The sequence below is a fragment of the Pristiophorus japonicus genome, chromosome 8, assembly GCF_044704955.1.
Source record: "Pristiophorus japonicus isolate sPriJap1 chromosome 8, sPriJap1.hap1, whole genome shotgun sequence".
Taxonomy (NCBI): domain Eukaryota; kingdom Metazoa; phylum Chordata; class Chondrichthyes; family Pristiophoridae; genus Pristiophorus; species Pristiophorus japonicus.
Window position 1 is genome coordinate 44,537,887 of NC_091984.1, and position 27,365 is coordinate 44,565,251.

Consider the following 27,365-nt stretch of genomic DNA (forward strand, 5'->3'; position numbering starts at 1 on the left):
TGACAGATTAGGAAAAGGGGAGGTGCAACGAGACCTGGGTGTCATGGTATATCAGTCATTGAAGGTTGGCATACAGGTGGTTAAGAAAGCAAATGGCATGTTGGCCTTCATAGCGAGGGGATTTGAGTACAGGGGAAGGGAGGTGTTACTACAGTTGTACAGGGCCTTGGTGAGGCCACACCTGGACTATTGTGTACAGTTTTGGTCTCCTAACTTGAGGAAGGACATTCTTGCTATTGAGGGAGCGCAGCGAAGGTTCACCAGATTGATTCCCGGGACGGCAGGACTGACATATCAAGAAAGACTGGATCAACTGGGCTTGTATTCATTAGAGTTCAGAAGAATGAGAGGGGATCTCATAGAAACATTTAAAATTCTGATGGGTTTAGACAGGTTGGATGCAGGAAGAATGTTCCCAATGTTGGGGAAGTCCAGAACCAGGGGTCACAGTCTAAGGATAAGGGGAAGCCATTTAGGACCGAGATGAGGAGAAACTTCTTCACCCAGACAGTGGTGAACCTATGGAATTCTCTACCACAGAAAGTTGTTCAGGCCAATTCACTAAATATATTCAAAAAGGAGTTAGATGTAGTCCTTACTACTAGGGGGATCAAGGGGTATGGCGAGAAAGCAAGAATGGGGTACTGAAGTTGCATGTTCAGCCATGAACTTATTGAATGGCGGTGCAGGCTCGAAGGTCCGAATGGTCTACTCCTGCATCTATTTTCTATGTTTCTAATATGGGATATAGTTTATTTTACCAGTTATGTATATACTGCCACGTGGGCCAAGTTTGGTTTGAGGTGCAACCTGGTATCACCCAGGCCCATGAATGATGCTTTTTCACTCTGGCACAGGAAATTCCCTGCACTGCAGAAGGTAGTAATCAGATTCATAGAATAGTACAGCACAGAAGGAGGCCATTCGGCCCTATCGAGTCTGCGCCAGCTCTTTCGAAGAGCAAACCAGTTAGTCATTATCCCAACACCAGCCTGTTTTTATATAGCATCTGTAACGTAGTAAAATGTTCCAAGGCACTCCACAGAAGTATATGACAAAATGTTTGACACCAATAAGGATAAATTATGGCAGGTGACCAAAAGCTTGGTTAAAGAGGTAGGTTTTAAGGAGTGTCTTAAAGGAGGAACAAGAGGTAGAAAGGTTTAGGCAGAGCATTCCAGAGCTTAGGTACTAGGTAACAGAAGACACGGCAGCCAATGGTTGAGCGTTTATAATCAGGGATGCTCAAGAGGGCAGAATTAGAGGAGTGCAGATATCCTGGTGGGGGAGGAGGTGGTTGTGCGGCTGAAGGAGATTAGAGAGATAGGGAGGGACGAGGCATGGAGGGATTTGAAAACAAGGATGAGAATTTTGAAATCGAGGAGTTGCTTAACCAGGTGCCAATGTCAGCGAGCACAGGGGTGATGGGTGAATGGGACTTGGTGTGAGTTAGGACACGGGCAGCTGAGTTTTGAATCATCTCCAGTTTATGTAGGGTAGAATGTAGGAGGCCAGCCAGGAGTTTGTTGGAACAGTCAAATTTAGAGGTAACAAAGGTATGGATGAGGGTTTCAGCAGCGAATGAGACGGGCGATGTTACGGAGGTGAAAATAGGCGATCTTAATTGTGCTGCAGATATGTGGTCAGAAGCTCATATCAGGGTCAAATATGATACCAAGGTTGTGACCAGCTTGGTTTAACTTCAGATAGATGTTGGGGAGAGGGATGGAGTCAGTGGTTAGGGAACAGATTTTGAGGCAGGGACTGAAAACAATGGCTCAGATCTTCCCAATATTTAATTGGAGAAAATCTCTGCTCATCCAGACTGGATGTCAGACAAGCAGTCTGATAATTTAGAGACCGCAGAGGAGTGAAGAGAAGTGGTAGTGAGGTAGAACTGGGTGTCATCAGCGTACATGTGGAAACTGATGCTGGGTTTTCGGATTATGTCACAAAGGGGCAGCATGTAGATGAGAAATAGGAAGGGGCCAAGGATAGATCCATGGTGGACACCAGAGGTAATGATGTGGGAGCGGTAAGAGAAGCCATTGCAGGTGATTCTCTGGCTATGATTAGATAGACAAGAATGGAGCCAGGCGAGTGCAATCCCACCCAGCTGGACAACGGTGGAAAGGCGTTGGAGAAGGATGGAGTGGTCAACCGTGTCAAAACTGTAGACAAGCCAAGACGGAGGAGGGATAGATTGTCTTTGTTACAATTACAAAGGATACTGTTTGTGACTTTGATGATAGCTGTTTCGGTACTGTGGCGAGGCAGAAACCTGATTGGAGGGATTCAAACATGGAGTTGCGGGAAATATTGGCACGGATTTGGGTGGCAACAAGTTCAATGACTTTGGAGAGGAAAGGGAGGTTGGAGTTGGGACGGTAGGTTGCAAGGACAGAGGGGTCAAGGATTGTTTTTTTTGAGAGGTGATGACGGCAGATTTGAGGGAGAGGGGGACAGTACCCGAGTAGAGAACCATTAACAATGTCAGCTAACAAAGGAGCCATAAAAGGAAGTTGGGTGTTCAGCAGTTTGGTGGGAATAGGGTCGAGTGAGTAGAAAGTGGATCTCATGGACAAGATGAATGCGGAGAGGCCATGATGGGAGATTGGAGAGAAACTGGAGAAAGATGTTATTTCAGGGCTAGGGCAGGGGGGAATCCTTAGAGGAAATTTGGCCTGGTGGGCTAGGGAAAGGCAAGTGGCAGAGACAGCTGAACGAATAGACAAAGAAGTCCATGAGCTCCTCACACTTATTGCCGGAGATGAGGGTGGTGAAGACGGGACAGGGATTTAAGACAGTTTGCAGTGGAGAATAGAAGCCAGGTTTATCTTTGCATTCCAGAATGATTGTGGAATAGTGAGCAATTTTGGCAGATGAGAGCAGGACCCATAATGCAGGTCCAGCCAAATCTGACAAGTGAATGGCTAAACCAGTTGTCTGCCATATCCGTTCAAGTCTGCGTCCCTTGGCCTTAAGGAAGCGAAGATGAGGGCCATACCAGTGGGAATGGCAAGGGTGAGAGAAATTGTTTTCATAGGGACTAGAGGATCAAAGGTGGTGGTGAGAGTGTGGTTGAGCAGATCGGTAGCTGCAGAAATGTCATGATGAGGGCCAAAGGCTGGATAGTTGGGATTTCATAAGTGCAGTTGTACGAGAGTTAGGAGAGTTTTTTCCAGGGATGGACACACAAGTAGGGTGCGGAGCGGGGGGGGGGGGATATGAGGAAGGGATCAGAGATGACATTATCTGTGATTGACATAATTGGAGTAACGAGGCCACGAGAGATGACAAGGTCAAGAGCGTGAATAAGGGTTGGGGAGTTTACATGAAGGGAGAGATTAAGGAAGGATAGGAGGCTAGTGAGCTCAGAGGAGAGACAGCAAGTTGAAATCACAAAATGAGAAGTCGTTCGGTGCAGAGGCTGAGGGAGGAAAGCAGTGAAGATTTCTCGGTAATAAAATTTCGATAGTACCTGGGTAGGCAGTAGAGAACGAGAATTATAAATGAGGTGAGGGATGGAATAAGGCGAGATGCTCAAAACACGAGAAAGTGCCGGGACAGACCAAGGTGTGATTTGGAGATGAAAGCCACACCGCCGCCACGGCAGTCTGAGCAGGGCAAGTGGTGGAGCACTCCCCTGCTCTTTCCCCATATCCCTGCAAATTTTTTCTCCTTCCAAGTATTTATTCAATTCCCTTTTGAAAGTTTCATCCCATTCATCCTGTAAGAGTAATGGCAGCTACAACAGCAGAAAATGTCAGCTGAGTTTGCAAACTGTGATATGATTAATCATAATGAAACATGACACACTCTAAAACCCCAGTGTGGCCTTAAACTTCTTACATACTAAGAATAGTTTGTTTGGTTACTTAGTTACTTGTGCAGAAGCACAACAATAGCAGTTGATGCCCAAGCAATCCTGTGACTGTTTTGAAGGGATCCAAAAGGTCTTTAAATTCACCTAACAGTACCTATTTTTTCAATTAACTTTCCTGCTGTATCCCAAAGAGTCAACATATTTGAAAGGGAAGAAAATTAGCAAGAAAAATATCCATCTAAATTGCGATAAAGAGGAAAGTACAAACCATGTCTGGGTACACTATACTCAGAAGTAATGCAGATTATGTGTCATATACCAGTGTAAAAGTACAAAATCGGGGGTTCCCATTCCCGATTGCAATCCTGCTGGGACAGGTGTGGATGTGTTGGTGATAGATAGGGTGGACTTCAGAAAGAAATATTCCGTCTAAGTTCCCTATCTCTGTAACCTACAACCCTCTGAATTCCTCCAATTCTGTCCTTTTGTGCCTCCTCCCAATTTCCTTCGCCCCACTTTTGGGGGCAGTATCTTCAGCTGTCTAGGTCCTAAGCTCATTTCCTCCTTAAAACTCTGCCTCTTCTTTAAGACGCTCCTTCCTACTACTTTGACCAAGCTTTTGGTCACCTGTCCTGTTACCTCGTGGTTTGCGGTCAAATTTTGCCTGTGCGCAAATTGGCTGCCACATATCCTACATTACAACACTGACTACACTTCAAAAGTATTTTATTGGCTGTAAAGTGCTTTGGGGCATCCTGAGGTTATGAAAGACATTATATAAATGCAAGCTTTCATTGATAACGCTCCTATGAAGCATCTCGAAATGTTTTACTACAGTAAAGGTGCTATATAAATGCAAGTTGCTGTTGTTGTAGTAATGTCCAGGAAATGACATTTTAAATGAGTGATATCAAAAATGCTGAAGTTGAGCGCAACTTCAGTATGCTGGTTGTAAACAGAGGAAAGGAGACCAAAAAAAAGTCTAAAGTTAGTCAGAGGTCTCCAAATCAAACAGCTTTATTGCTATTCCATTGATGTCTCAATTCAGCTGCAGTTACTGAGCAGATTTTTAATAACCAGTCTCTTATCTATTTTACACATAATTTTGAACATCAGTCTCTGGGTTCTGGGAATGGTTGGAAATTTGTGGTTTATGTAATCAGGCCTGCTTAATTAAACAATTAATGAAAGGTCATCGACCTGAAATGTTGGTAATCAGAACGACCTGGGTGTCCTTGTACACGAATCACAGAAAGTTAACATGCAGGTACAGCAAGCAATTAAGAAAGCAAATGATATGTTACAAAATGATTAGTGTATCAGAGTAAAGTCGTACCACAATTATATAGGGCCTTGGTGAGACCACACCTCGAGGTCTGTGTATAGTTTTATTCTTCTTACCCAAGGAAGGATATACCTGCCTTAGGTACTAGGTTTACTAGACTGATTTCTGGGATAAGGAGATTGTCATATAAAGAGAGATTGAGTAGACTAGGCCTATATTTTCTAGAGTTTAGGTGATCTCATTGAAACATAGAACATTCTTAAGGGGCATCAAAGGGTAGATGCTGGGAGGATGTTTCCCTTGGCTGGGGTATCTAGAACTAGGGGGTCAGTCTCAGAATAAGGGGTCGGCCATTTAGGACTGAGATGAGAAAACATTTCTTCACTCAAAGGGTTGTGAATTTTTGGAATTCTCTACCCAAGAACTGTGGATGCTCAGTCGCTGAGTATATTCAAGGCACAGATCAATAGATTTTTGGATGCTAAGGAAATCAAGGGATATGGGCATAGTGTGGAAGGTGGAGTTGAGGTAGAAGATCAGCCATGATCTTATTGAATGGTAGAGCAGACTTGAAGGGCTGAATGGCCAACCCCTTCTATTTCTTGTTACCTCTGTTTCTCTCTCTCTCCACATGTTGCCTGACCTGTTGAGTGTTTCCAGCATTTTCTGTTTCTAATTTCAGATTTCCAGCATCCACTGTATGTTGCTTTTGTTTTTAATTGAATAATTGCTTGGTACTTCATTACCAGTCACACCCTATTCCTGCGCAGTCAATGATCGGGAGCTGGGCATGGAATGTTAGAGAATCTGCTATTACACGGCAGCACCACGGTGCAATGTGTTGGGAGTACCAGCGTGCTCTGCTATGGAGTGGTAGTGTGCCAATCACCCAAACTCAGTAATGCCACTGGGGGTAGATGCTAAGCAGAAGTTAAGCAATTTCTGTACCCAGGTAAAGAGCGAAATGAGGGGTTGGGGGCCTGGTGGAAGGGAAGAGACTCAACCGTCAAACTGTTCCTCTTGTACACCACCTGGAAGCAAGTTGTACACTGACCTTAGCAGCAACCTGGACCGTAACTGGTTCTCTCAATCTCTCTAAGGGTTGGTGCATGTGAAGCCAATTGAAGGAAGGCAGCCAAAAAATTAATCTGCTCTACAATTTTTTCAATTTGATTTATGATTATTGCTTTAAATGGCTTTAATGTGGTCAATTACTGTAAATGGTCATTTTATTTATTCTTAGAATGTGGGTAACACAGGCAAGGTTGTATCGATTACCCATCACTAGTAAATTAGTTGGGTTTTAAATGACAATCCGGCAGCTTTCACGCTCATTTATCTTTCCTCCTGTCAGCCCACAAATTACCAATTTTTTCAATTCAATTTCACAACTTTCCACAGTGGGGTTGAAGTAGTCCAGAGCCATAACCATGACTGTACCATGCCTCCACTGTGTAACCTCTCGAAATATGAATATCAAGCCAACGCAGTCTGGCTAATCTGGAGTGAAAATAATGGGGCAAATAGAAATCCGTTTGGGATTTCAGTTTTCATTGAGGATATAATCTAGGATGGCTGTGCTGCACTTAAGAATTACAGCATTGTCAGGGGAGCCAACATTTAGGGGCAACTTTAAACAAAGGTCCAAGCTGCTTGCTGTGGAGGTTGAGATGGACACTGAAGATCCCAAGGTAGTATTTGAAAGAGAAGGTAGCTTGCCAGGTGTCCTAGCCAACATTACTTCCTCAACCAACACAATTAAAATCAGATTAACTGGTCATTCATTATTATTTGTGGAATTTCGCCATGCACAAAATGGTTACTACATTTCAAATAAAATTCTGATGGAAAATGCTGCAGGACATTTCTGAGATATGATCAGGTCTTTTCCCCCCCCATTTCTGTGTAGAGATTTCAAATGCCAATGATAAAGATGGGGAATTTGTCTTTTCGTGTTTTTGCTTGGTATTCCAAAGAATCCAGTTACTGATATAGATTATATACAAATATGAATTTCGACAATTCAATTTGCTTGAAGTTTTTTTCCCGATAGAAAATCTCTAGAGAACGATGAACCTCTAGCCAGAACGATGATCCTCGGATTGCCCGCCTTCACAACATATCTACAGACAAAAAGATTCAATGAAGCATGACTTGATTTCAAACCATCACTTTTAACGGAATGGAAGGATCAACAATCCAACTATAGAAAGTCTTAACTGATTTATAAATATAAAAACAAATAGCTGGCATGGTGATGCAACAGGTTGAAACAGAACTGTTTGGCATCACTGAGCTGACACCGAGAAAGTAGAACAGTGGAGAAGAGTTTGGCGACCTGTGTTCACCAAAACATAACACCAGTTCATGGGCTTTCGCCATATGCTGCAGCCAGTATAGTTATCGGTGTCTTGTGCTAGCCGTGGTGTTTGAGAATACAGTACTTCGTTATGAGTTAGTGACTGATGGCTGAATCTCATCTCCGTCTCCATTACTGACTTAATTACTTACCCACAGGGGCCATTCCAACACCATATGGAGGAGGTGTTCAATAAAGTGTAGTCACTTTCCATATGGATGATGGAGTCTTCCTGAGATGCACCTAACAGTCATTAGTCTTGTTTATCAGGGTTTAGCTGCATAGTAAAACTCCCTCTCCTCTGGCACAATCTGTCTCAACCCCAACTTCAGGAATAATCCTTTGCGTGTGTGTGACATTTCCCTTTGTATATCTGTCATCCATATAGCCTGAGTGAGTGAGAGTAGTTTTGAAATTGTGGACTGCGAATTATAAGGTACTGGACTGATACTGTTCAGACTCACTTCACTTGGGACCCTTAGACAGAAGGAATGTTTTTAAACCAACAAGTGCAGGAGATTAAAAGGGCAATGCTCTAACTGGCTGCACTACCCAGCCCCTTCACTGATTTTATAACACTGAATATTTTATAAATGTTATCAAATAATTTTTAGAATATTGAAATAAATGACTTTAAAGATGGTGCAAGCCACTTTATACAAAAATACAGTAATGCTACATCTAACAAAGACAAAACGACAGCAGGAACCAAGAGCAGCAAACTGAAGGATCACTCTGCTCACCTGGCATGGCCCAGCACCTGCCGCAGGGTACATACAGGGTCCACATGGAACAGATCCTCCCTCTGCTCATCTTCAAAATATAGCTGTGACACAAAAAATGTATCTGTTCTAAGCATCAGGGAACAATCTAATACCAGAAAGCAGCTTTTCAATTATATTTTAATATCCCCAGAAACATTTCAGTTAAGTCTGCCCTTCCCTTGGTTACTACAACAGAGCATGGTAAAGCATTAGAAGCTTAGATTCCGCAACAGACAAAAAAAATTCCTCTTTACATCTGAGAATGGTTAACCAGACTGGCCACATGCACAATAGTTTCTTCCTCCACAAGCCTGCAACTCAACATAAAGTGACTTCTGCATAATAAAGAAATGCAATGGTATCACCACCAGAAGGGATTCTAAATTCATTACTGATCCACAGAGGCCACTCCAACACCCTGAAATACAGACTATTGTGCGCTCATTTAAATTATTCAGCAAGTTGTGTGTGGTCAGCCATCCAAATGAAAATAAAAATTATGGGGTAAAGATTTACATGATTGTTTTAAATATGTAATCCAGGTGCAGCTCTATTCAGTGCTGTCCTAAACTCGTATCATATTAAATCTCAGTGTAACACTATGGGGTGAAGTGTTAGCATAAACGAAGTAAGCACAAGAATCTTTAAAGATATGAATCCCACAATTAGTCTGCCAGTCCTTTACAACACTATTTCAGATACATCAAGAATGCTTTGTACCAGAATGTCCCCCGTCTATCTCATATTTCGCTAAATGAAATGCGCAGCCCACATTCCTGTTTAACTGGTCTCAACGACTGTGTAAGTACCAACCAGACCAGCACATGGTTGTGAGCAGCAAAGGTTTATGGGCCCAAGTTTTGGCCTCAGTTGCTCCTGATTTTTTGGAGCAACTGGTGTAGAACGGAGTATCTTAGAAATTCAAATTCTCGGCATTTAGTTTGCTCCAGTTCTAGTCAGTTAGAACAGTTTCACTTTGGAACAGAATTTTTTTTTCCAAAAGGGGGCGTGTCCGGCCACTTACGCCTGTTTTCAAAGTTTCGGCAGTGAAAACTTACTCCAAACTAACTTAGAATGGAGTAAGTGAAGATTTTTGTACGTTCGTAAAAACCTTGTCTACACTTTAGAAAATCAGGCGTAGGTTACAAATCAGGCGTAGGGAATGGTGGGGGGGGGGTGTTTAAAGGGAAGTTTACAAACATTAAACACTTCAGTTTTACAAATAAAGAGCCATCATCAATAATAAATGATAAATACATCAATAAATCAACCAAAAAAAATTAATAAGAAATAATTTTTTAAAAAATCAATAAATAAAACATTTTCTACTTACCGACTGCAGCACCGGGAGCCCTCCAACAGCGTGCTGGGATGCCCTCCTCAGTGTGTCTCTGTCAGTGTCTCTATCTCTCTGTCTGTCTGTGTGTGTCTCTCACTCTCTGTCTGTCAGTGTCTGTGTTTCTGACAGCGAGGGGAGGGGGATGAGGGGGATAGAGGGAGAGAGGAGGGGGATAGAGGGAGAGAGGGGGGGGATAGAGGGAGAGAGGGGGGGGATAGAGGGAGAGAGGGGGGGAGCAGAGGGAGAGAGGGGGGAGCAGAGGGAGAGAGGGGGGAGCAGAGGGAGAGAGGGGGGGAGCAGAGGGAGAGAGGGGGGGGAGCAGAGGGAGAGAGGGGGGGAGCAGAGGGAGAGAGGAGGGGAGCAGAGGGAGAGAGGAGGGGAGCAGAGGGAGAGAGGAGGGGAGCAGAGGGAGAGAGGAGGGGAGCAGAGGGAGAGAGGAGGGGAGCAGAGGGAGAGAGGGAGAGAGCAGAGGGAGAGAGGGGGGAGAAGGGGGAGAAGGGGGAGGGATGGGGGAGAAGGGGGAGGGATGGGGGAGAAGGGGGAGGGATGGGGGAGAAGGGGGAGGGATGGGGAGAAGGGGGAGGGATGGGGGAGAAGGGGGAGGGATGGGGGAGAAGGGGGAGGGATGGGGGAGAAGGGGGAGGGATGGGGGAGAAGGGGGAGGGATGGGGGAGAAGGGGGAGGGATGGGGGAGAAGGGGGAGGGATGGGGGAGAAGGGGGAGGGATGGGGGAGAAGGGGGAGGGATGGGGGAGAAGGGGGAGGGATGGGAGGGATGGGGGAGAAGGGGGAGGGATGGGGGAGAAGGGGGAGGGATGGGGGAGAAGGGGGAGGGATGGGGAGAAGGGGGAGGTATGGGGGAGAAGGGGGAAAGGGGATGGGGAGAAGGGGGAAAGGGGATGGGGAGAAGGGGGAAAGGGGATGGGGAGAAGGGGGAAAGGGGATGGGGAGAAGGGGGAAAGGGGATGGGGGAGAAGGGGGAAAGGGGATGGGGAGAAGGGGGAAAGGGGATGGGGGAGAAGGGGGAGAAGGGGGAAAGGGGATGGGGAGAAGGGGGAAAGGGGAGAAGGGGGAAAGGGGATGGGGAGAAGGGGGAAAGGGGATGGGGAGAAGGGGGAAAGGGGATGGGGAGAAGGGGGAAAGGGGATGGGGAGAAGGGGGAAAGGGGATGGGGAGAAGGGGGAAAGGGGATGGGGAGAAGGGGGAAAGGGGATGGGGAGAAGGGGGAAAGGAGATGGGGGAGAAGGGGGGAAAGGGGATGGGAGAGAAGGGGGAAAGCAGATGGGGAGAAAGGAGATGGGGGGGAAAGGAGATGGGGGGAAAGGAGATGGGGGAAAGGAGAATGGGGGGGAAAAGGAGATGGGGGGGAAAGGAGATGGGGGGGGGAAAGGAGATGGGGGGGGGAAAGGAGATGGGGGGGAAGAGATGGGGGGGAAAGGAGATGGGGGAGAAGGGAGATGGGGGGGGAAAGGAGATGGGGGGGAAAGGAGATGGGGGGGAAAGGAGATGGGGGGGAAAGGAGATGGGGGGAGAAGGGAGATGGGGGGGAGAAAGGAGATGGGGGGGAGAAAGGAGATGGGGGGGGAGAAAGGAGATGGGGGGGGAGATAGGAGATGGGGGGGGGAGATAGGAGATGGGGGGGGAGATAGGAGATGGGGGGGGAGATAGGAGATGGGGGGGGAGAAAGGAGATGGGGGGGAGAAAGGAGATGGGGGGGGAGAAAGGAGATGGGGGGGGGAGAAAGGAGATGGGGGGGGGAGAAAGGAGATGGGGGGGAGAAAGGAGATGGGGGGGGAGAAAGGAGATGGGGGGGGGAAGGAGATGGGGGGGGAGAAAGGAGATGGGGGGGGAGAAAGGAGATGGGGGGGGAGAAAGGAGATGGGGGGGGAAAGGAGATGGGGGGGAAAGGAGATGGGGGGGAAAAGGAGATGGGGGGGAAAGGAGATGGGGGGGAAAGGAGATGGGGGGGAAAGGAGATGGGGGGGAAAGGAGATGGGGGGGAAAGAGATGGGAGGGGAAAGGAGATGGGGGGGGAGAAAGGAGATGGGGGGGAGAAAGGAGATGGGGGGGGGAGAAAGGAGATGGGGGGGGAGAAAGGAGATGGGGGGGGGAGAAAGGAGATTGGGGGGGGTGGGGGGGGGTAAGGAGAAGGGGGAAGGAGGCTCAACGGGCCGGGCCCGAGACTTCGGGCAGGGCCCGTCCCCAGCACCAGATTGACAGGTAGGTGGCGTTGGGTCGGGTCGGGGGGGGGGGGGGTGGTGGGAGGGAGGTCGGTTCGGTTCGGGGGGAGGGAGAAAGAGGGAGGTCAGGTCGGGGGGAAGGAGGTCAGGTCGGATCCAGTCCGGGGGGTGGGAAGCAGGAGTCGGGTCGGGAGGAAGCAGGAGCAGGAGATGGGGGGGGAGAAAGGAGATGGGGGGGGGGGGGGGGGGGCGGAGAAAGGAGATGGGGGGGGGGGGGGGGGGGAGAAAGGAGATGGGGGGGGGGGGAAGAAAGGAGATGGGGGGGGGGGAGAAAGGAGATGGAGGGGGGAGAAAGAGGAGGGAGGGGGGAGAAAGGAGATGGGGGGAAAGGAGATGGGGGGGAAAAGGAGATGGGGGGGAAAGGAGATGGGGGGGGAAAGGAGATGGGGGGGGAAAGGAGATGGGGGGGGAAAGGAGATGGGGGGGGAAAGGAGATGGGGGGGGAAGGAGATGGGGGGGGAAGGAGATGGGGGGGGAAGGAGATGGGGGGGGAAGGAGATGGGGGGGGAAGGAGATGGGGGGGGAAGGAGATGGGGGGAGGGGGAGAAAGGAGATGGGGGGGGAAAGGAGATGGGGGGGGGAAAGGAGATGGGGGGGGGAAAGGAGATGGGGGGGAAAGGAGATGGGGGGGAAGGAGATGGGGGGGAAGGAGATGGGGGGGGAAGGAGATGGGGGGGAAAGGAGATGGGGGGAGGGGGAGAAAGGAGATGGGGGGGGAGAAAGGAGATGGGGGGGGGGGGAGAAAGGAGATGGGGGGGGGGGGAGAAAGGAGATTGGGGGGGGGTGGGGGAAGGAGAAGGGGGAAGGAGGCTCAACGGGCCGGGCCCGAGACTTCGGGCAGGGCCCGTCCCCAGCACCAGATTGACAGGTAGGTGGCGTTGGGTCGGGTCGGGGGGGTGGTGGGAGGGAGGTCGGTTCGGTTCGGGGGGAGGGAGAAAGAGGGAGGTCAGGTCGGGGGGAGGGAGGTCAGGTCGGATCCAGTCCGGGGGGTGGGAAGCGGGTGTCGGGTCGGGAGGAAGCAGGAGCTGGCCGTGGGAGAAGCCTTATTCACGCAGCCCCAGTGAGGCCAATCGGCCAGGGCTAGGGGCTGCGTGCTTCGGGCCCCTCCCACACAGTTTCGGGCGCCTGGAGCTACTGCACTTGCGTGCCCACTGTAGCGCGCATGTGCAGAGGTCCCGGCACTGTTTTCAGCGCAGGGACCTGGCTCCGCCCCCTCCGCCGAGGGCCAGAGGACCTGCAGGGAGGTGGAGAATACGGAGGGTTTTTTTTAGGCGCACTTTGTGGCGCGAAAAACGGGCGTCCAGGTCGGGACTGCGCCATTCTCGGCGCGGCTCGAAACTTGGACCCCGAAGTTTTACAAATAAAGAGCCATCATCAATAATAAATGATAAAAACATCAATAAATCAACCAATAACTCAATAAAAAAAAATTAATAAGAAATAATTTTTTTATTTAAATCAATAAATAAAACATTTTCTACTTACCGACTGCAGCACCGGGAGACCCCCCCCCCACCAGTATGTCTCTGTCAGTGTCTCTATCTCTCTGTCTGTGTCTCTCTCTGTCTGTCAGTCTCTGTGTTTCTGACAGCGAGGGGAGGGGGAGGAGGGGGGTAGAGGGAGGGGAGTGAGGGAGGGAAGGGGGGGGGGAAGAGAAGGGGGGGAGAGAAGGGGAAAGGGGGGAGAGGAGATGGGGAAAGAGAAGGGGGGAAAAAGAGAAAGAGAAGGTGGGAAAGGAGAAAGAGAAGGGGGGAAAGGAGAAAGAGGGGAAAGGAGAAGGGGGGAGGAGAAGGGGAAAGGGGGGAGGAGAAGGGGAAAGGGGGGGAGGAGAAGGGGAAAGGGGGGAAGGAGAAGGGGAAAGGGGAGGAGAAGGGGGGAAAGGAGAAGGGGGGAAAGAGAAGGGGGAAAGGAGAAGGGGGGAAAGGAGAAGGGGGGAAAGGAGAAGGGGGGAAAGGAAAAGGGGGGAAAGGAGAAGGGGGAAAGGAGAAGGGGGAAAGGAGAAGGGGGAAAGGAGAAGGGGGAAAGGAGAAGGGGGAAAGGAGAAGGGGGAAAGGAGAAGGGGGAAAGGAGAAGGGGGAAAGGAGAAGGGGGGGAAAGGAGAAGGAGGAGGGAGGCTGAACGGGCCGGGCCCAAGACTTCGGGCAGGGCCCCTCCCCAGCACCAGATTAGCAGGTAGGTGGCGTTGGGTCGGGTCGGGAGCGCGGGTCGGTTCGGTTCGGTTTGTGTCGGGGGCGGGAGGGCAGTTTGGGTCGGGTCCGGGTGGGGTGGGGGGGGAGTCGGGTCGGGTCGGGGGAGTGGTGGGAGGCTGGAGGGAGGTTCGGGTCGGGGCGGGGGGGGGGGGAAGAGTCAGGTCGGTGTCGGGAGGGAGGGAGCAGGAGCTGGGCGTGGGAGGCAGCCTTATGCATGCAGCCCCAATGAGGCCATTCGGCCAGGGCTAGGGGCTGCATGCTTCGGGCCCCTCCCACAGTTTTGGGCGCCTGGAGCTACTGCACATGCGCGCCCACTGTAGCGCGCATGTGCAGAGGTCCCGGCACTGTTTTCAGCACAGGGACCTAGCTCCGCCCCTTACAGCTCGTGCTGCACCGCGCCCAGCTCCAGAGGACCAGCAGGGAGCCGGAGAATCTGTTAAGTTTTTTTTAGGCGCACTTTGTGGCGCGAAAAATGGGCGTCCAGGTCGGGGCTGCGTCGTTCTAGGCGCGGCCCGAAACTTGGGCCCTATATGTGTACAAACGTACTTGATACAACAGGTTTCCTTGGCACCAAAGAATATCAAGTGAGTGTTGTAGCCATTACAAACTCCATTTCAGAGAATCACTGTTTGAGCCATCGCTCATTGCAGCTGCCTCCTTCAAGTACACATTCTACAGCTGTATTCACACCTGACTTTGTCACCTTCAACCTGAATCTGTTTTTTTGTTCTTTTTAAACAATCATCTGCTTGAAACAGAGCCATTGTGGAAAATACCAGGAGCTCTGTCAGACTGGAACTTGTGATCTTAAAGTTGCCAGTGAAGCTGACTATGGTTCAACCAGGACAAAAAGCTTTCTGTTCTGAAATGAGATGTTGGATTTATTTTCTGATTTGGGTTATTTTGCAAAGAGCATCAGAATGAAAGAAAACAAATTTGGTGAGGAAGGTTGCTAATATTTGTGGTGTTTTTTAATTCAAAAATAGTTCCACTCTAATTGGAGCCATTCTCCACCACTGTTTCAATCAGGACAGCATTCTTAAACACAATTCAAGTCATACCTCCAAATTATTTGACTCATATTTTTTTTCTGTATCCCAGTGGGGAAGGTTTTCAGCAAACATCACTGATAAATGATCAATAAACCTGAAAAGAAAATACAGCCAAAGTTCATTCTTTAGAAGGCAAGAATTCTGTGCCTTCCTCGACACACTAAAAATAATTACATTCAGAATTCAGTACAAGGAGACGAGGTGGTATCAAGTCAGCACATTGTCCTTTCATGTCTTGTAACCTGTGTTACAATGCTTTGGAAAGGGTCTGCTACCAAGCTGTCTCAGATCAATTCCACAGCATAAAACCAACAAAGGAAGATTTCAAAATGCCAGTATAAGATTATCTCCAGAAACATAGAAATATAGAAAATAGGTGCAGGAGTAGGCCATTCGACCCTTCGAGCCTGCACCACCATTCAATAAGATCATGGCTGATCATTCACCTCAGTAGCCCTTTCCTGCTTTCTCTCCATACCCCTTGATCCCTTTAGCCATATGGGCCACATCTAACTCCCTCTTGAATATCTCCAATGAACTGGCATCAACAACTCTCTGCGGCAGGGAATTCCACAGGTTAACAACTCTCTGAGTGAAGAAGTTTCTCCTCATCTCAGTCCTAAATGGCTTACCCCTTATCCTTAGACTGTGTCCCCTGGTTCTGGACTTCCCCAACATCGGAAACATAATTCCTGCATCCAACCTGTCCAGTCCCGTCAGAATTTTATATGTTTCTGTGAGATCCTCTCTCATCCTTCTAAACTCCAGTGAATACAGGCCCAGTCGATCCAGTCTCTCCTCATATGTCAGTCCTGCCATCCCGGGAATCAGTCTGGTGAACCTTCGCTGCACTCCCTCAATAGCAAGAACGTCCTTCCTCAGATTAGGAGACCAAAACTGAACACAATATACCAGGTGAGGCCTCACACAACTGCAGTAAGATCTCCCTGTTCCTATACTCAAAGCAGGGACTGAGACATTAGTGTGTACTCAAAGGGCTGGATTTTCAACTCATTTGCGTCTCGGTTAGCGTCCTGGTGCAAGCATTCAGCCCCTACGCCGCATTTAATGTCCGCCCCAGGAAATGGTCCCAGGGTGTAGCAGGCGGTTTTGGCAGCATTTTAAAATGGGGGTTGAGGATCCTACATCGCAGGTCACATTGCGCTACAACGGATGCGAACATAACGCTGCGTGAAGCTCCGACTTGCAAATTTCACTTTTATCTGCTATTACAGTGCCCTTATAACTTCAGTGAGAAAATTTAATGAAAGCATTACTAGTTTGCATTACCTATCATGCTCCATGCTATTGCCAGGCGGCGTCAAGCTAGAAAAAAGGGATCTTGGCCATGTCGTCCCACGGATGAGGAGAGGCTGAAGACGTCTGGGGAGGAGGGCTTACTCCCCCCGCACGGGTTTACAAGCACCAACGCTCATACCTCCAGCTCTCTGAGGAGTGTGTGAGAAGGCTGCGCTTCCGAAAGGAAGTGCGGACAGAGATATGCCATCTCCTACAGGCAGACCGATGCCTGGATCGCTCTGGAGGCAGCCTTCAATACTCCCCTCAACAGGTATCCGAATTCATTGTGGCGTGCTGCATGCTGCACAACTTGGCCATCATGAGGGGCCAGGCACTGCCAATGGGGATTGCATGCGCAATTCAGGAGGAGAACATAAGAACATAAGAAATAGGAGTAGGCCATACGGCCCCTTGAGCCTACTCTGCCATTCAATAAGATCATGGCTGATTTGATCATGGGATTCAGCTCCACCTCCCTGCCAACGACGAAGAGAATCCTGGCGAGGCCCCCATTGGATAGCCACACCATCCACGGGGAGGCAGCGTGGAGATGCTGCCGTACGAAGAGTCGCACGTCGCCAGCTCATAATGGACCAGTTCTAAATGGAGGAAACTAAGGGATGGAGCTAATACTGGACACGCTATGCACCCCCATAAAGTCACATCTCCGGTGAAGGTTGGAATGATGTGCAAGACATCAATGGCAAATGGTGATTCATATATTTTACTGCGACAAAGTCACAAAAACTCCTCCCACCAAAATAAAACCATACAATATACAATGTTATGTTGCAGGGCACTAAACAACAATGAAACTTCTTTACTGCCGAAGTTTCGGATCAGGCACACAAAGTCCGTTGTGCAACACCTGAGTTAACGGCAACGCTCCTCTAACTTACATTTTTGCCGAAACTTGCAGTCAAGGGCGCAAACTATTTTCAGGTGCTATGTTTAAACGCCCCGCCGTGATTAGCGCCCTGAAATTGCAAAAGCCCAAAATCCAGCCCATAGTGCTTAAAGTGGAAAATAATTTGGATGTGGTTGTTGCTCATTCATTGAATGTTTCTAGTCAGTGTGAAGCTTTCATCAAGCATAACAATCAAATATCAGCCCATATCACAAGAACATTGGATTATAGACTGAAACAAATTGTCCTAGCCTTGCTTAGATCACTCGTGGGGCTAGTATAAGTCACTATGGACAGTTTTGGATATCCTACCTTCAAAGGGACATTGATATCAGTTGCATAAAACTGAAGGGTACCTTTCTTTGAATATTTACCGGGTGTCTTCGTGAAACGCTGAGATGAAGTCCATTTCTTCATACTCAGGGTACAGAAACAGAACTGGCCAAATTAAGTTGCCATTTTCATCCAAGTGCACTACGACGCCGTTCTCAGAGTTTATACCATCAAACAGTGCCCTTAATACTCTGTCGTCCCCCTTATCACCACCATCATCATCGTCAGAGTTTTGACTGGACAACTCCGGAGGCTGAAATAATTTGATTTTCCTTTCCTACAAGAGACAACAAAGGAAACTAAAGTGAAGCACAGAAAGTATGGAAAATGCATGATTGCATCACTGAGCAGCAAGGTCAAGCCAATCCCTTATCTTCAAAGAGTGGGCCCCATAAGATCTTCACCAATCACCACGTGACAATCATCCGGGGAGAGGCCCACGGGTAATGCAGAGTAAATGTTTTTAAGATAGAGATTATGAAAAATGATTCTAACATAGTTCCATCATTCCTTACTCCCTACCCAAGTTTAAAAGATGATGTAATGTTCTTTCTGTATGTCAGTCACCTTACACCATTGCCAACCCAAGAGACCAGGTATCTAAAAATGTATTCTTCTCCAGTCAGGTCGTGAGAAATACGCATCTAATTTGAGTGACATGCTCATTTTCTCCATTATTTCACATTTCCTACCTTGATGGTCCTCAGTAAAGCCTCTGCTTGCACCCGTTCCTTCTTCTCTGTTAACTTTGCCTTCCTTAGATTTCGCTCTTCAATACGCTGTTAAAAAGATTATATTAATAATTCAGTACAAGAGTAGGTGGCATAATCAGTCAGAACATTGTCCCTTCACCTCAGTGACCTGGGCTCAACTTCTGTTCAAAATAATGGCCTTAAAGCCATTGCTTGCTGTGAGGGCTTTAAGTACAATGAGTTTGGACAGGCTCAACCCAGTTCCTAAAGAATACAGGATCACAGCATAAACCAGTCTGAGATTACAATGTAATGCCAAGCACCATAGTAATTTATCAGCTGCCACTCTCCACATCAATAAAGCACTTCTCCGTCTTGGAGAGCCACCCTGACCATCACTGCAATGTACGTACTTCATAGTCACAGATGACTACTTCCTGTATTCAGTACACACAATGCAGTCATCAACTGTACCTCCCACAGTCAGTATATAATATGCAGTCACTAACCGTACCTTCTGTTTATCAGCTTTGGCTCTCAATTCAATGAGTTGCTTCTCTTTGGGTTCAACCTGGAGGCCCTCGTCACACCATGCTATCGCCTTGCTGTAACTTTTCAGTTCAATGTAGCAAAGGACACCTGTCAAAAACCAATCAAAAGTTATGCCTTCAGCCAGTTAATGCCAATGGAGAACCCATTTCCCAAAACTTTATTCATTAGTCAAGAAGTCACGGTGAGACATTAGCTTAGTAACACATTTCCGTTTTGTAATACTGTACTAATTTTAATGATCAATCAGGAATCTGTTAGATGGTCACCAGAACAAGACCTCTGGGGCAAATACTGATTCTTAGAAGGGCCTAATTAATTATTTTTTCTTACAATAAAGAGCGGCGGAAAATGGGGGCTAAACAGGGTGGGAGGCTCACTATCAACCAGCACACCTATGGTTGGCAACAAACATTGATTCTGTGCAGTGTTGTTTTATCTGAACATCTCATTTTTTGACAATAACATTGGTAGGAACAAAAAAAAATAAAATCGTGGAATGTAACGTTGCTAAATTAATGATTGCCTATGTTAATCTTGTGGCAGCACAAACTGTTGGGAGTTCGAGTTCATCCTTGTGGTACCCTGCTTACTGATGTCATGTGTTGATGCTGCAATGAAACGGGAAATGGGAAAAGTGCCTCCAAACCCTCCTTGTGGACTTCCTAAAAGCTAGGGGGAAGAGAGGAAAAGAACAAAGAGGCTCTCATTGCTCCTAGTGAAGTCACAAAACAATGGATGGCAACATACCACCCTTCCTCTTGGAAGGGAAGAATAATAAAACATGTAACTGTTTCTGCAATCTTACCTCTGATTATTGCTTTCAGATGGTTTGGTTTCAGTTTCCGAGCTGCAATCACATCATTTAATGCAGATCGATTATTACCTGGATACCGAATATCAAGAGAATCAGAGAACCAATTTTACTTTTCTGTTCATCACATTTTCATTTCCTCACTGAACAGCTGGCAATACCTGGGTGCATTGGCATGTGGAAGAAGACACCACTCTACTAAAGATAACACTTTTTTTCTTTGTTGCGCATACTAATTTATGGCCTATAACCACTTTGAGAGTTGACCTTGTGCTACAATAACACTTTTAAATGTTGTGCATCACCTCAGAACACACCCAACTGTGCAGTGTGACATTTCCATTGAACACAACAGCCATCCTTACAGTCCCCAAGTATGATCACTGGTTTATGAAGGAAATGGGGATGAAGGGATATGGGAGCAGGATGAGTAAATGTGCTTGGAACTATTTGCTTGCATGGAGGTAAATGCAAACACAGACTGGTTTATCTGAATGGCCTGTTCGTGTAGTAACTTCTATGTTTTCTATGGTTTTAATACCAAACAGTGGCAAATTGTGATTAATTTGATATTGTAAACTCCTATCCACGAGGAACAGGATTCAGACTGCCTCGAACTTAATTCACATAAGATGCTTATATCCAAGAGACTTTTATCTCATTGTTCTCATAGAAGTTTACAGCATAGAAGGCAGCCATTCGGCCCATCATGTCTGGCCCGGCTGAAAAAGAGCTATTCAGCCTAATCCCATTTTCCAACTCTTGGTCCATAGCCTTGTAGGTTATGGCACATCCAAGTACTTTTTAAATGTCATGAGCATTTCTGCCTCTACCACCCTTCAGGCAGTGAGTTCCAGACCCTCACCACTCTCTGGGTGAAAAAAGTTCTTAATCCCCCTCTAATCCTTCTAACAATTACTTTAAATCTATATCCCCGGGTTATTGACCTCTCTGCTAAAGGAAATAGAGGCTTCCTATCTAGGCTTCTAGGCCCCTCATAATTTTATACACCTCAATCAAGACTCCCCTCAGCCTCCTCTGTTCCAAAGAAAACAACCCATCCTATCTTTCCTCATAGTGCTGATCTAGATTCAATTCTAAATCCTCAATGCTGATTTTCTGAAGAATCACAACACCCAGCCCCACCCCATTTCCACAATCTCAGGGCTGACGGCTCCAACTACCCGTACCTAAATAAAACTGTGCGGCAGCTCTGTTCGTATGGAGGACAACATTCAGCTCGGAGTCACTGCATTTCCTCTTCAGTCCCTCGGTATAGGAGATGACAGCTTTCTTATAATTCTTTTCCTTGAAGTAATCATTCCCTTCATTCTTGTATGTTTTTGCAAGCTCTGTAAAATGTAATTTAAAAGAAAAAGTGTACTACAATCTATAAATAATTAATAATTACCATTCAGCCTGATTTAAAACAATTGATTTAATCTTGCATGGAGGCCCATAATGGTTTCAAAAGAAGTTAATCTGTCGAGCATTACACAGAGAGGTAGCAATAAGATTCTTCCCAGTCTGGGTGATTCCAACATTGTTTAATCCTTGATGTAATCATTTATTTAAAAGTTTAATTAGAAATCATTTCACAAGAGTATTCTTTTTCTTTATAATCTTGTGAAAATAAACATCGGATCTGGTTAAAAGACTGCAGTTTAGAAAATTCATCACATAACCAGCTATCAGTTTTATACATGACATTGAATTCCCTGCCAATGACAGAAAATTACATTCCTTAGACTACATCATTTTCTCTGATGAAGGCAGTCAATTTCGTGCAAATTGAAAATTTGCAATTTAGAACGAGTTTTGCTTTAAATTTTCTGCTTGTTGTTAATTCCCGTACCTTCTGGAGATTGGTCCTCATCATACAATATTGTCTGGATGCAGGCGAGTTCTGGATGCTCCAAAGGATCAAGTTCTTCTGGTGCCTTTTTCATAAATATTGGAATCTTGTCAAACTCCTGCACAGCAACAAATAAGCGTATGGTCAGCATGGACTGGCCCCTTTCTGCCTTAGCTTGATCCTGCTGATCTCCTTATGACAGTGGTCTTGAAAGGGAGGGGGGGGGGGGGCAATATTTGAGCAGAGGAATCCATTTACAATGTCAGCTAGCATGGGGGCCAAGAAAGGAAGGTGAGTCGTCAGCAGTTGGGAATGGGATCAAGGGGACAGAATGTGGGTCTCATGGACAAGGCGAGCTCAGAGAGAGCATGAGGCAGGATAGGAGAGAAACTAGAGAACTATGCAAGTTCAGGCTAGGGCAAAAGGGAGGGGGAAGCAACAGAGGATGTTGAACATGAGTTCCTGGATCTGAGGGGGGTGGGGAGAGGGATTTAAGGAGACAGTTAGTATTGGAGAAAATAAATGGGGGTTATCTTTACTCTTCAGGATGATCTTTGAATAGTGGGCAGTTTTGGCAGAAGACAACGAGACCTGATAAAGCTTGATCTGACCAGATCTGGTGATACAATGCTAAATTGTGTTGAGCTCCAGATACTGTCTGTACCCCTTAGACTTGAGAGAATGAAGATAGGAAAGAGTCATGGTTTTATTGCCGACAAGGGCATCAAAGCTGGAGGTGAAGGAAAGGTTGAGCAGAAGCATTGTAGCGAATGGAGGTCCAAAGGCTAGCAGTGCAGCTGTAAGCAAGAGTGCAAAGAAAATATCACGGGCTCCTAGCCAAGAGTGGATAAGTGAAGCTCCCAGCATCTGAACAATACAATGGGATCAACTGGACAGGGTGTGGGTCTCATGGACAAGGTGAGCTTAGAGAGAGCATGAGGAGAGAAACTAGAGAACAATACAAATTCAGGCTAGGACCAATGGGAAGGGGGAAGCAACAGACGATGTTGAACAATGATCTCAGTTTTAGTGACCATGAGCATCAGAAGTGCCTGCCCCTTCCCGAAGGCAGCAACGGGTTGAAAGCTCCATGATGTAACTAATACCACATTTCAGCTTTCAAATCTTGGCAAAACAATGACCTTAATTCAATTACAATCCAGTCCTCCACTTCAAGTTAGTAGAATTCCTGCTTCTGGATTAGAAAACTGTGGGTTTGAACTGCACATCCAGACCTGGTTGAAACTCCAGTTCAAGATTAAGGGTAGGCTACACTGTTGGAGGTGCTACCATTTAAATGAGAGATTAAACTAAGGTCCTGTCTAATAATCAAGCAAAAATTAAAGATCCAATGGCATTATTTGAAGAACAGAGTCCTCTTGATATTCCGCCTCAACCATATGCCACCACCAAAAAAAGAAGTCATTGCTGTTTGTGGAATGTTGCTGCCCCAAATAGCTGCCACATTTACCTACATAATAATGGTCACTGCACTCCCAAAGTAGTTCATCATGTAATTCAAATACATGCTTAAATATTTAGATTTTATACCAATGACTTTTTTCCACCAATCATTCTTGGGAATGTGGGCATCGCTGGCAAGGCCAGCATTTATTGCCCATCCCCAATTGCCCTGGAGAAGATGGTGGCGAGTTGCCTTCTTGAACCATTGCGGTCCAAATGGTGAAGGTACTCCGATGGTACGGTTAGGGAGGGTGTTCCAGGATATTGACTCAGTGATAATGAAGGAACGGCGAGATATTTCCAAATCAGGATGATGTGTAACTTGGAGGTGTTCCCATGCGCCTGCCGCCCCTGTCCTTCTAGGTGGTAGAGATCACGGGTTTGGGAGATGCTAAGAAGACTGCATTAATCCAGTGCACCAGTCGTAGTACATTTAGCCAACTGACCACAATTTTGATCCCTGACCTGAAATCCTCAGTATACACCCAATACACAAACTGCCAGAATAATTGGAGTAGGATACCACAAAAAATTGCTCAGTTTCTGCAAATTTCCAGCTCAATTTAACATTACATCAGTACTTTCAAGTGTCATCTTAGCTCAGTTGGTAGCTCCACTACCTCAAAATCGTAAATTGTGGCTTCAAGCCTCACTATAGATTTGAGTGCAAAATCTTAATGGACACCAGCACAGTACAAAGAAAGCACAGCATTGTCAGAAGTGCTATATTTTGCATCAGATATTAAACAGAGGCTCTGCCTATTCAGGTGGCTATAAAAGATCTCACGACAATATTCAAAGAGCAGTGTGTCTTGGTCAACATTCTTCACCTAACCAACACCACCATCAAAGAATAATAATCTTGTCATTCAGTTGCTGTTTGTGGAGCGCTGACTGCCTCTCCATCCTTGGCCAGCAGTAGGGTAGGGCCTTGGGTGCTTGGGCCGTAGGTCGCCTTGACTGCACTAAATAAGCTGGAACGATCACTTTGAGGAGCTCCTTAAATCGAGACGCTGTCTTCAACGTGAGTGTCCTCAACTCCATCCCACCTGCCACCATCTCAGCACAACCCCAGCCTGGCAAGAGGTTGAAAAGGCCATCCGACAACTGAAAAACAATGCATCAGGAGCAGATTGAATCCCTGCCGAACCACTAAAACATGGGCGAGAAGCACTACTGGCGCGGATTCATGACCTCATCTCTCTTATCTGGAAGGAGGAGATCATGCCAGGAGATCTGAGACGCTGTAATTGTGACGGTCTTCAAGAAAGGTGACAAGGCTGACTGCGGTAACTAGAGAGGAATCACCCTGCTGTCGACCACCGGGAAAGTCATTGCAAGAATCCTTCTCAATCGCCTTCGCCCCATGACTGAAGAGCTCCTTCCAGAGTCGCAATGCGGATTCCGCCCACTAAGGGGCACAATGGACATGATCTTCAGCATGTGGCAGATACAAGAGAAATGCAGGGAACAGCACCAACCCTTGTACATGGCCTTCTTTGACCTCACAAAAGCCTTCAACGCTGTCAACCATGAGGGATTATAGAGCGTCCTCCTCAGATTTGGCTGCCCTCAAAAGTTTGTCACCATCCTCTTTTGGCACCAGCCTGCTTCACGATGACATGCAAGCTGTGATCCTGGCCAACGGATCCACCACAGAACCATTCCACTTCCGGACCGAGGTCAAGCAAGGCTGCGTCATCGCACCAACGCTCTACTCGATCTTCCTTGCTGCAATGCTCCATCTCACCCTCAGCAAGCTCCCCGCTGGAGTGGAGCTAAATTACAGGACAAACAGGAATCTAATCAACCTCCGCCACCTCCAGGCCAGATCCAAGGTCGTCCCATCCTCCGTCACCGAATTACAGTATGCAGACGACATTTGCGTTTGCGCACACTTGGAGGCAGAACTCCAAGACATCGTTAACACCTTCACCGAGGCGTACGAGAGCATGGGCCTTACATTAAACATCTGTAAGACAAAGGTCCTCTACCAACCTGCCCCTGCCACATAGCACTGCCCCCTGGTTATCAAAATCCACGACGAGGCCTTGGACAATGTGAATCATTTTCCATATCTTGGGAGCTCACTGTCAACAAGATCAGACATCGACAACGAGGTCCAACACTACCTTCAGTGTGCCAGTGCAGCCTTCGGTCGCCTGAGGAAGGGAGTGTTTGAAGACCAGGACCTCAAACCCGGCACCAAGCTCATGGTCTACAGAGCAGTAGTGATACCCGCTCTCCTACATGGCTCAGAGACATGGACTATGTAACAGTAGGTACCTCAAAACACTGGAGAAGTACCACCAATGTTGCCTCCGCAAGATCTTGCAAATCCATTGGCAGGATAGGCGCACCAACGTCAGTGTTCTCGCTCAGGCCAACATTCCCAGCATCGAAGCACTGACCACGCTCGATCAGCTCCGCTAGACGGGCCACATCATCCGCATGCCTGACACGAGGCTCCCAAAACAAGCGCTCTACTCAGAGTTCTGATATGGCAAGCAAGCCCTAGGTGGGCAAAGGAAACACTTCAAGGACACCCTCACAGCCTCCTTGAAAAAGTGCAACATCCCCATTGACACCTGGGAATCCCTGGCCCAAGACCATCCAAAGTGGAGGAAAAGCATCCGGGAGGGGGCTGAACAGCTTGATTTTCTTCGCCGGGGCTGAAGCCAAGCGCCGACAACGAAAGGAGCGCAGCAACCCAGGCACCCCAACCTTCCGTTTGTCCAACCGCTGTCTGCCCACCTGTGGCAGAGATTGGAGATCCCGCATTGGACTCTTCAGTCACCTGAAAATTCATTTTTAGCGTGGAAACAAGTCATCCGCAACTCCGAGGGACTGCCTTAGAAGAAGAAATTGTTTGTGGAGACTTTGTTGTCCATAGATTGGTTGCTATGTTTGCATACATAATCATAAGTGCTGATCCACTAAATCTTAACAAAAGGAAGCTAGATATTATGACAGAAAACTCATTTGCAATTATATACTCCCATGTCATTTCCTCAAATTACCCCAAAGTACTTTACAACCAATGAATTACTTTTGAAGTGCAGCCACCTATAATTGCTATTGTTATACTGAGTGCAAGGACTAATGCTAATCCACCATTAACACTGATAGATGAACAGAACCTACTCGGATACATCTGCACCACCGCCACTGTCTGTGAGCCTGCCGTAGGTGGCAACCTTTAATCAGAAAGAGGATTCTGTCTGAGACTGGCTGAGTCGGTGACACTGAAATCACAGACTGTTAAAAATTCCTAGCATGGGATATTGAAAATGTTAAAGGGGTAACAACTGTTCTGGCCCAAAGGTATCTTATCTCAGCTGGGTCATCCTTAGTCATCCCAATGTTACTAGCCCTCTTCCAAAGAAATTGGATCTTGCTTCAGTTGATGTTCAGCTGAGAATGCTGAAAAGTCTGGCTGTGGCCTTGGGGAACTGGAGCTCGTTACTCACAGGCGATTAAGTGAAAACCTCGCGGCACTGTTCCTGATATGAGCAGCATTGCCTGAGTTGATCAGTAGGGGAATGGTGAGTCCTGTGTGAGGATCTAGAATAAACTTATAACTAACTCACACAGGTCGGGGCGGCCCACCATGTTCGGGGACCCGGCGCTCCAGCTCTACACCACCGCAGGTCGGGGCTATAAATAAAGCTGGAGTGCCGGGCCCTGGAACATTGTGGCGGAGGTGCGGCGAATGAGGGTACGGGGCTCAGGAGAGCCGAGGGCCCGGGGGGCAGCACGGACCTGCCCACACTGCGATGTGTGTGCGCATCAGGTATGTGCAGCAGAGCAGGTCTCCAGTCGTCCTGGTTAATCCTTGCCACTGGATAAAGGCCTAGCTCTGTCAAGCCCGTGTGGTGGCTGATGTGCAACATTCACCACACGTTAAAAAAAAATCTACGCACAGGCATCTTCCACCCCCTCAACTGGAGTTCAGGACTGGAACATCGGGTCCTTCATTGAAACCTCTGTGAACTCATGTGGAAGCAAGTCATCCTCGTTCGAGGGACTGCCTATGATGATGACTAGCACTCATTCAGTTAGTTTTGCAGTAAGAGTTTGTTAATCATGGTGTACCAGTATTCCGAGTCAACTTATTTAACCCCGCCTTCTCTGTATCGCTTGCTGTTCCTCAAAGTTGCGAACAGAGGAAAGTAACATTTTCAAAACGTTCCTAGTCCCCCTCATTTTTGACCAGTTCTCCAAATCCCACCTCCTCCCAGTTATCCTGGTTGAAGCCCCCTTTGTACTTCTGCTCCTTGAACTGTTCGATGAATGCATCCATGCCATCGTCCTCCCCCGGGGCTGTGCTGGAAGCCATAGTCCCGGCTCCACAAGACTCGCTGCCCAGCGCCCAGAACTGATACACTCGGCGATTTGC

The 27,365-nt window shown here is 47.5% G+C and overlaps 1 protein-coding gene across 1 annotated transcript; it reads right to left on the minus strand.

Moving 5' to 3' along the window:
• Positions 1 to 4,825: 4,825 nt before the first annotated feature.
• Positions 4,826 to 27,365, minus strand: ttc4 (tetratricopeptide repeat domain 4). Its single transcript, XM_070886726.1, has 10 exons — positions 27,198 to 27,365; positions 21,503 to 21,620; positions 20,838 to 20,999; positions 19,642 to 19,719; positions 18,799 to 18,923; positions 18,285 to 18,371; positions 17,634 to 17,869; positions 15,063 to 15,147; positions 8,214 to 8,296; positions 4,826 to 7,234 (listed from the first exon to the last, which is right to left on the minus strand). Exons 1-10 carry the CDS (start codon positions 27,303 to 27,305, stop codon positions 7,135 to 7,137), a joined length of 1,182 nt encoding a protein of 393 aa, XP_070742827.1. The 5' UTR covers positions 27,306 to 27,365; the 3' UTR covers positions 4,826 to 7,134.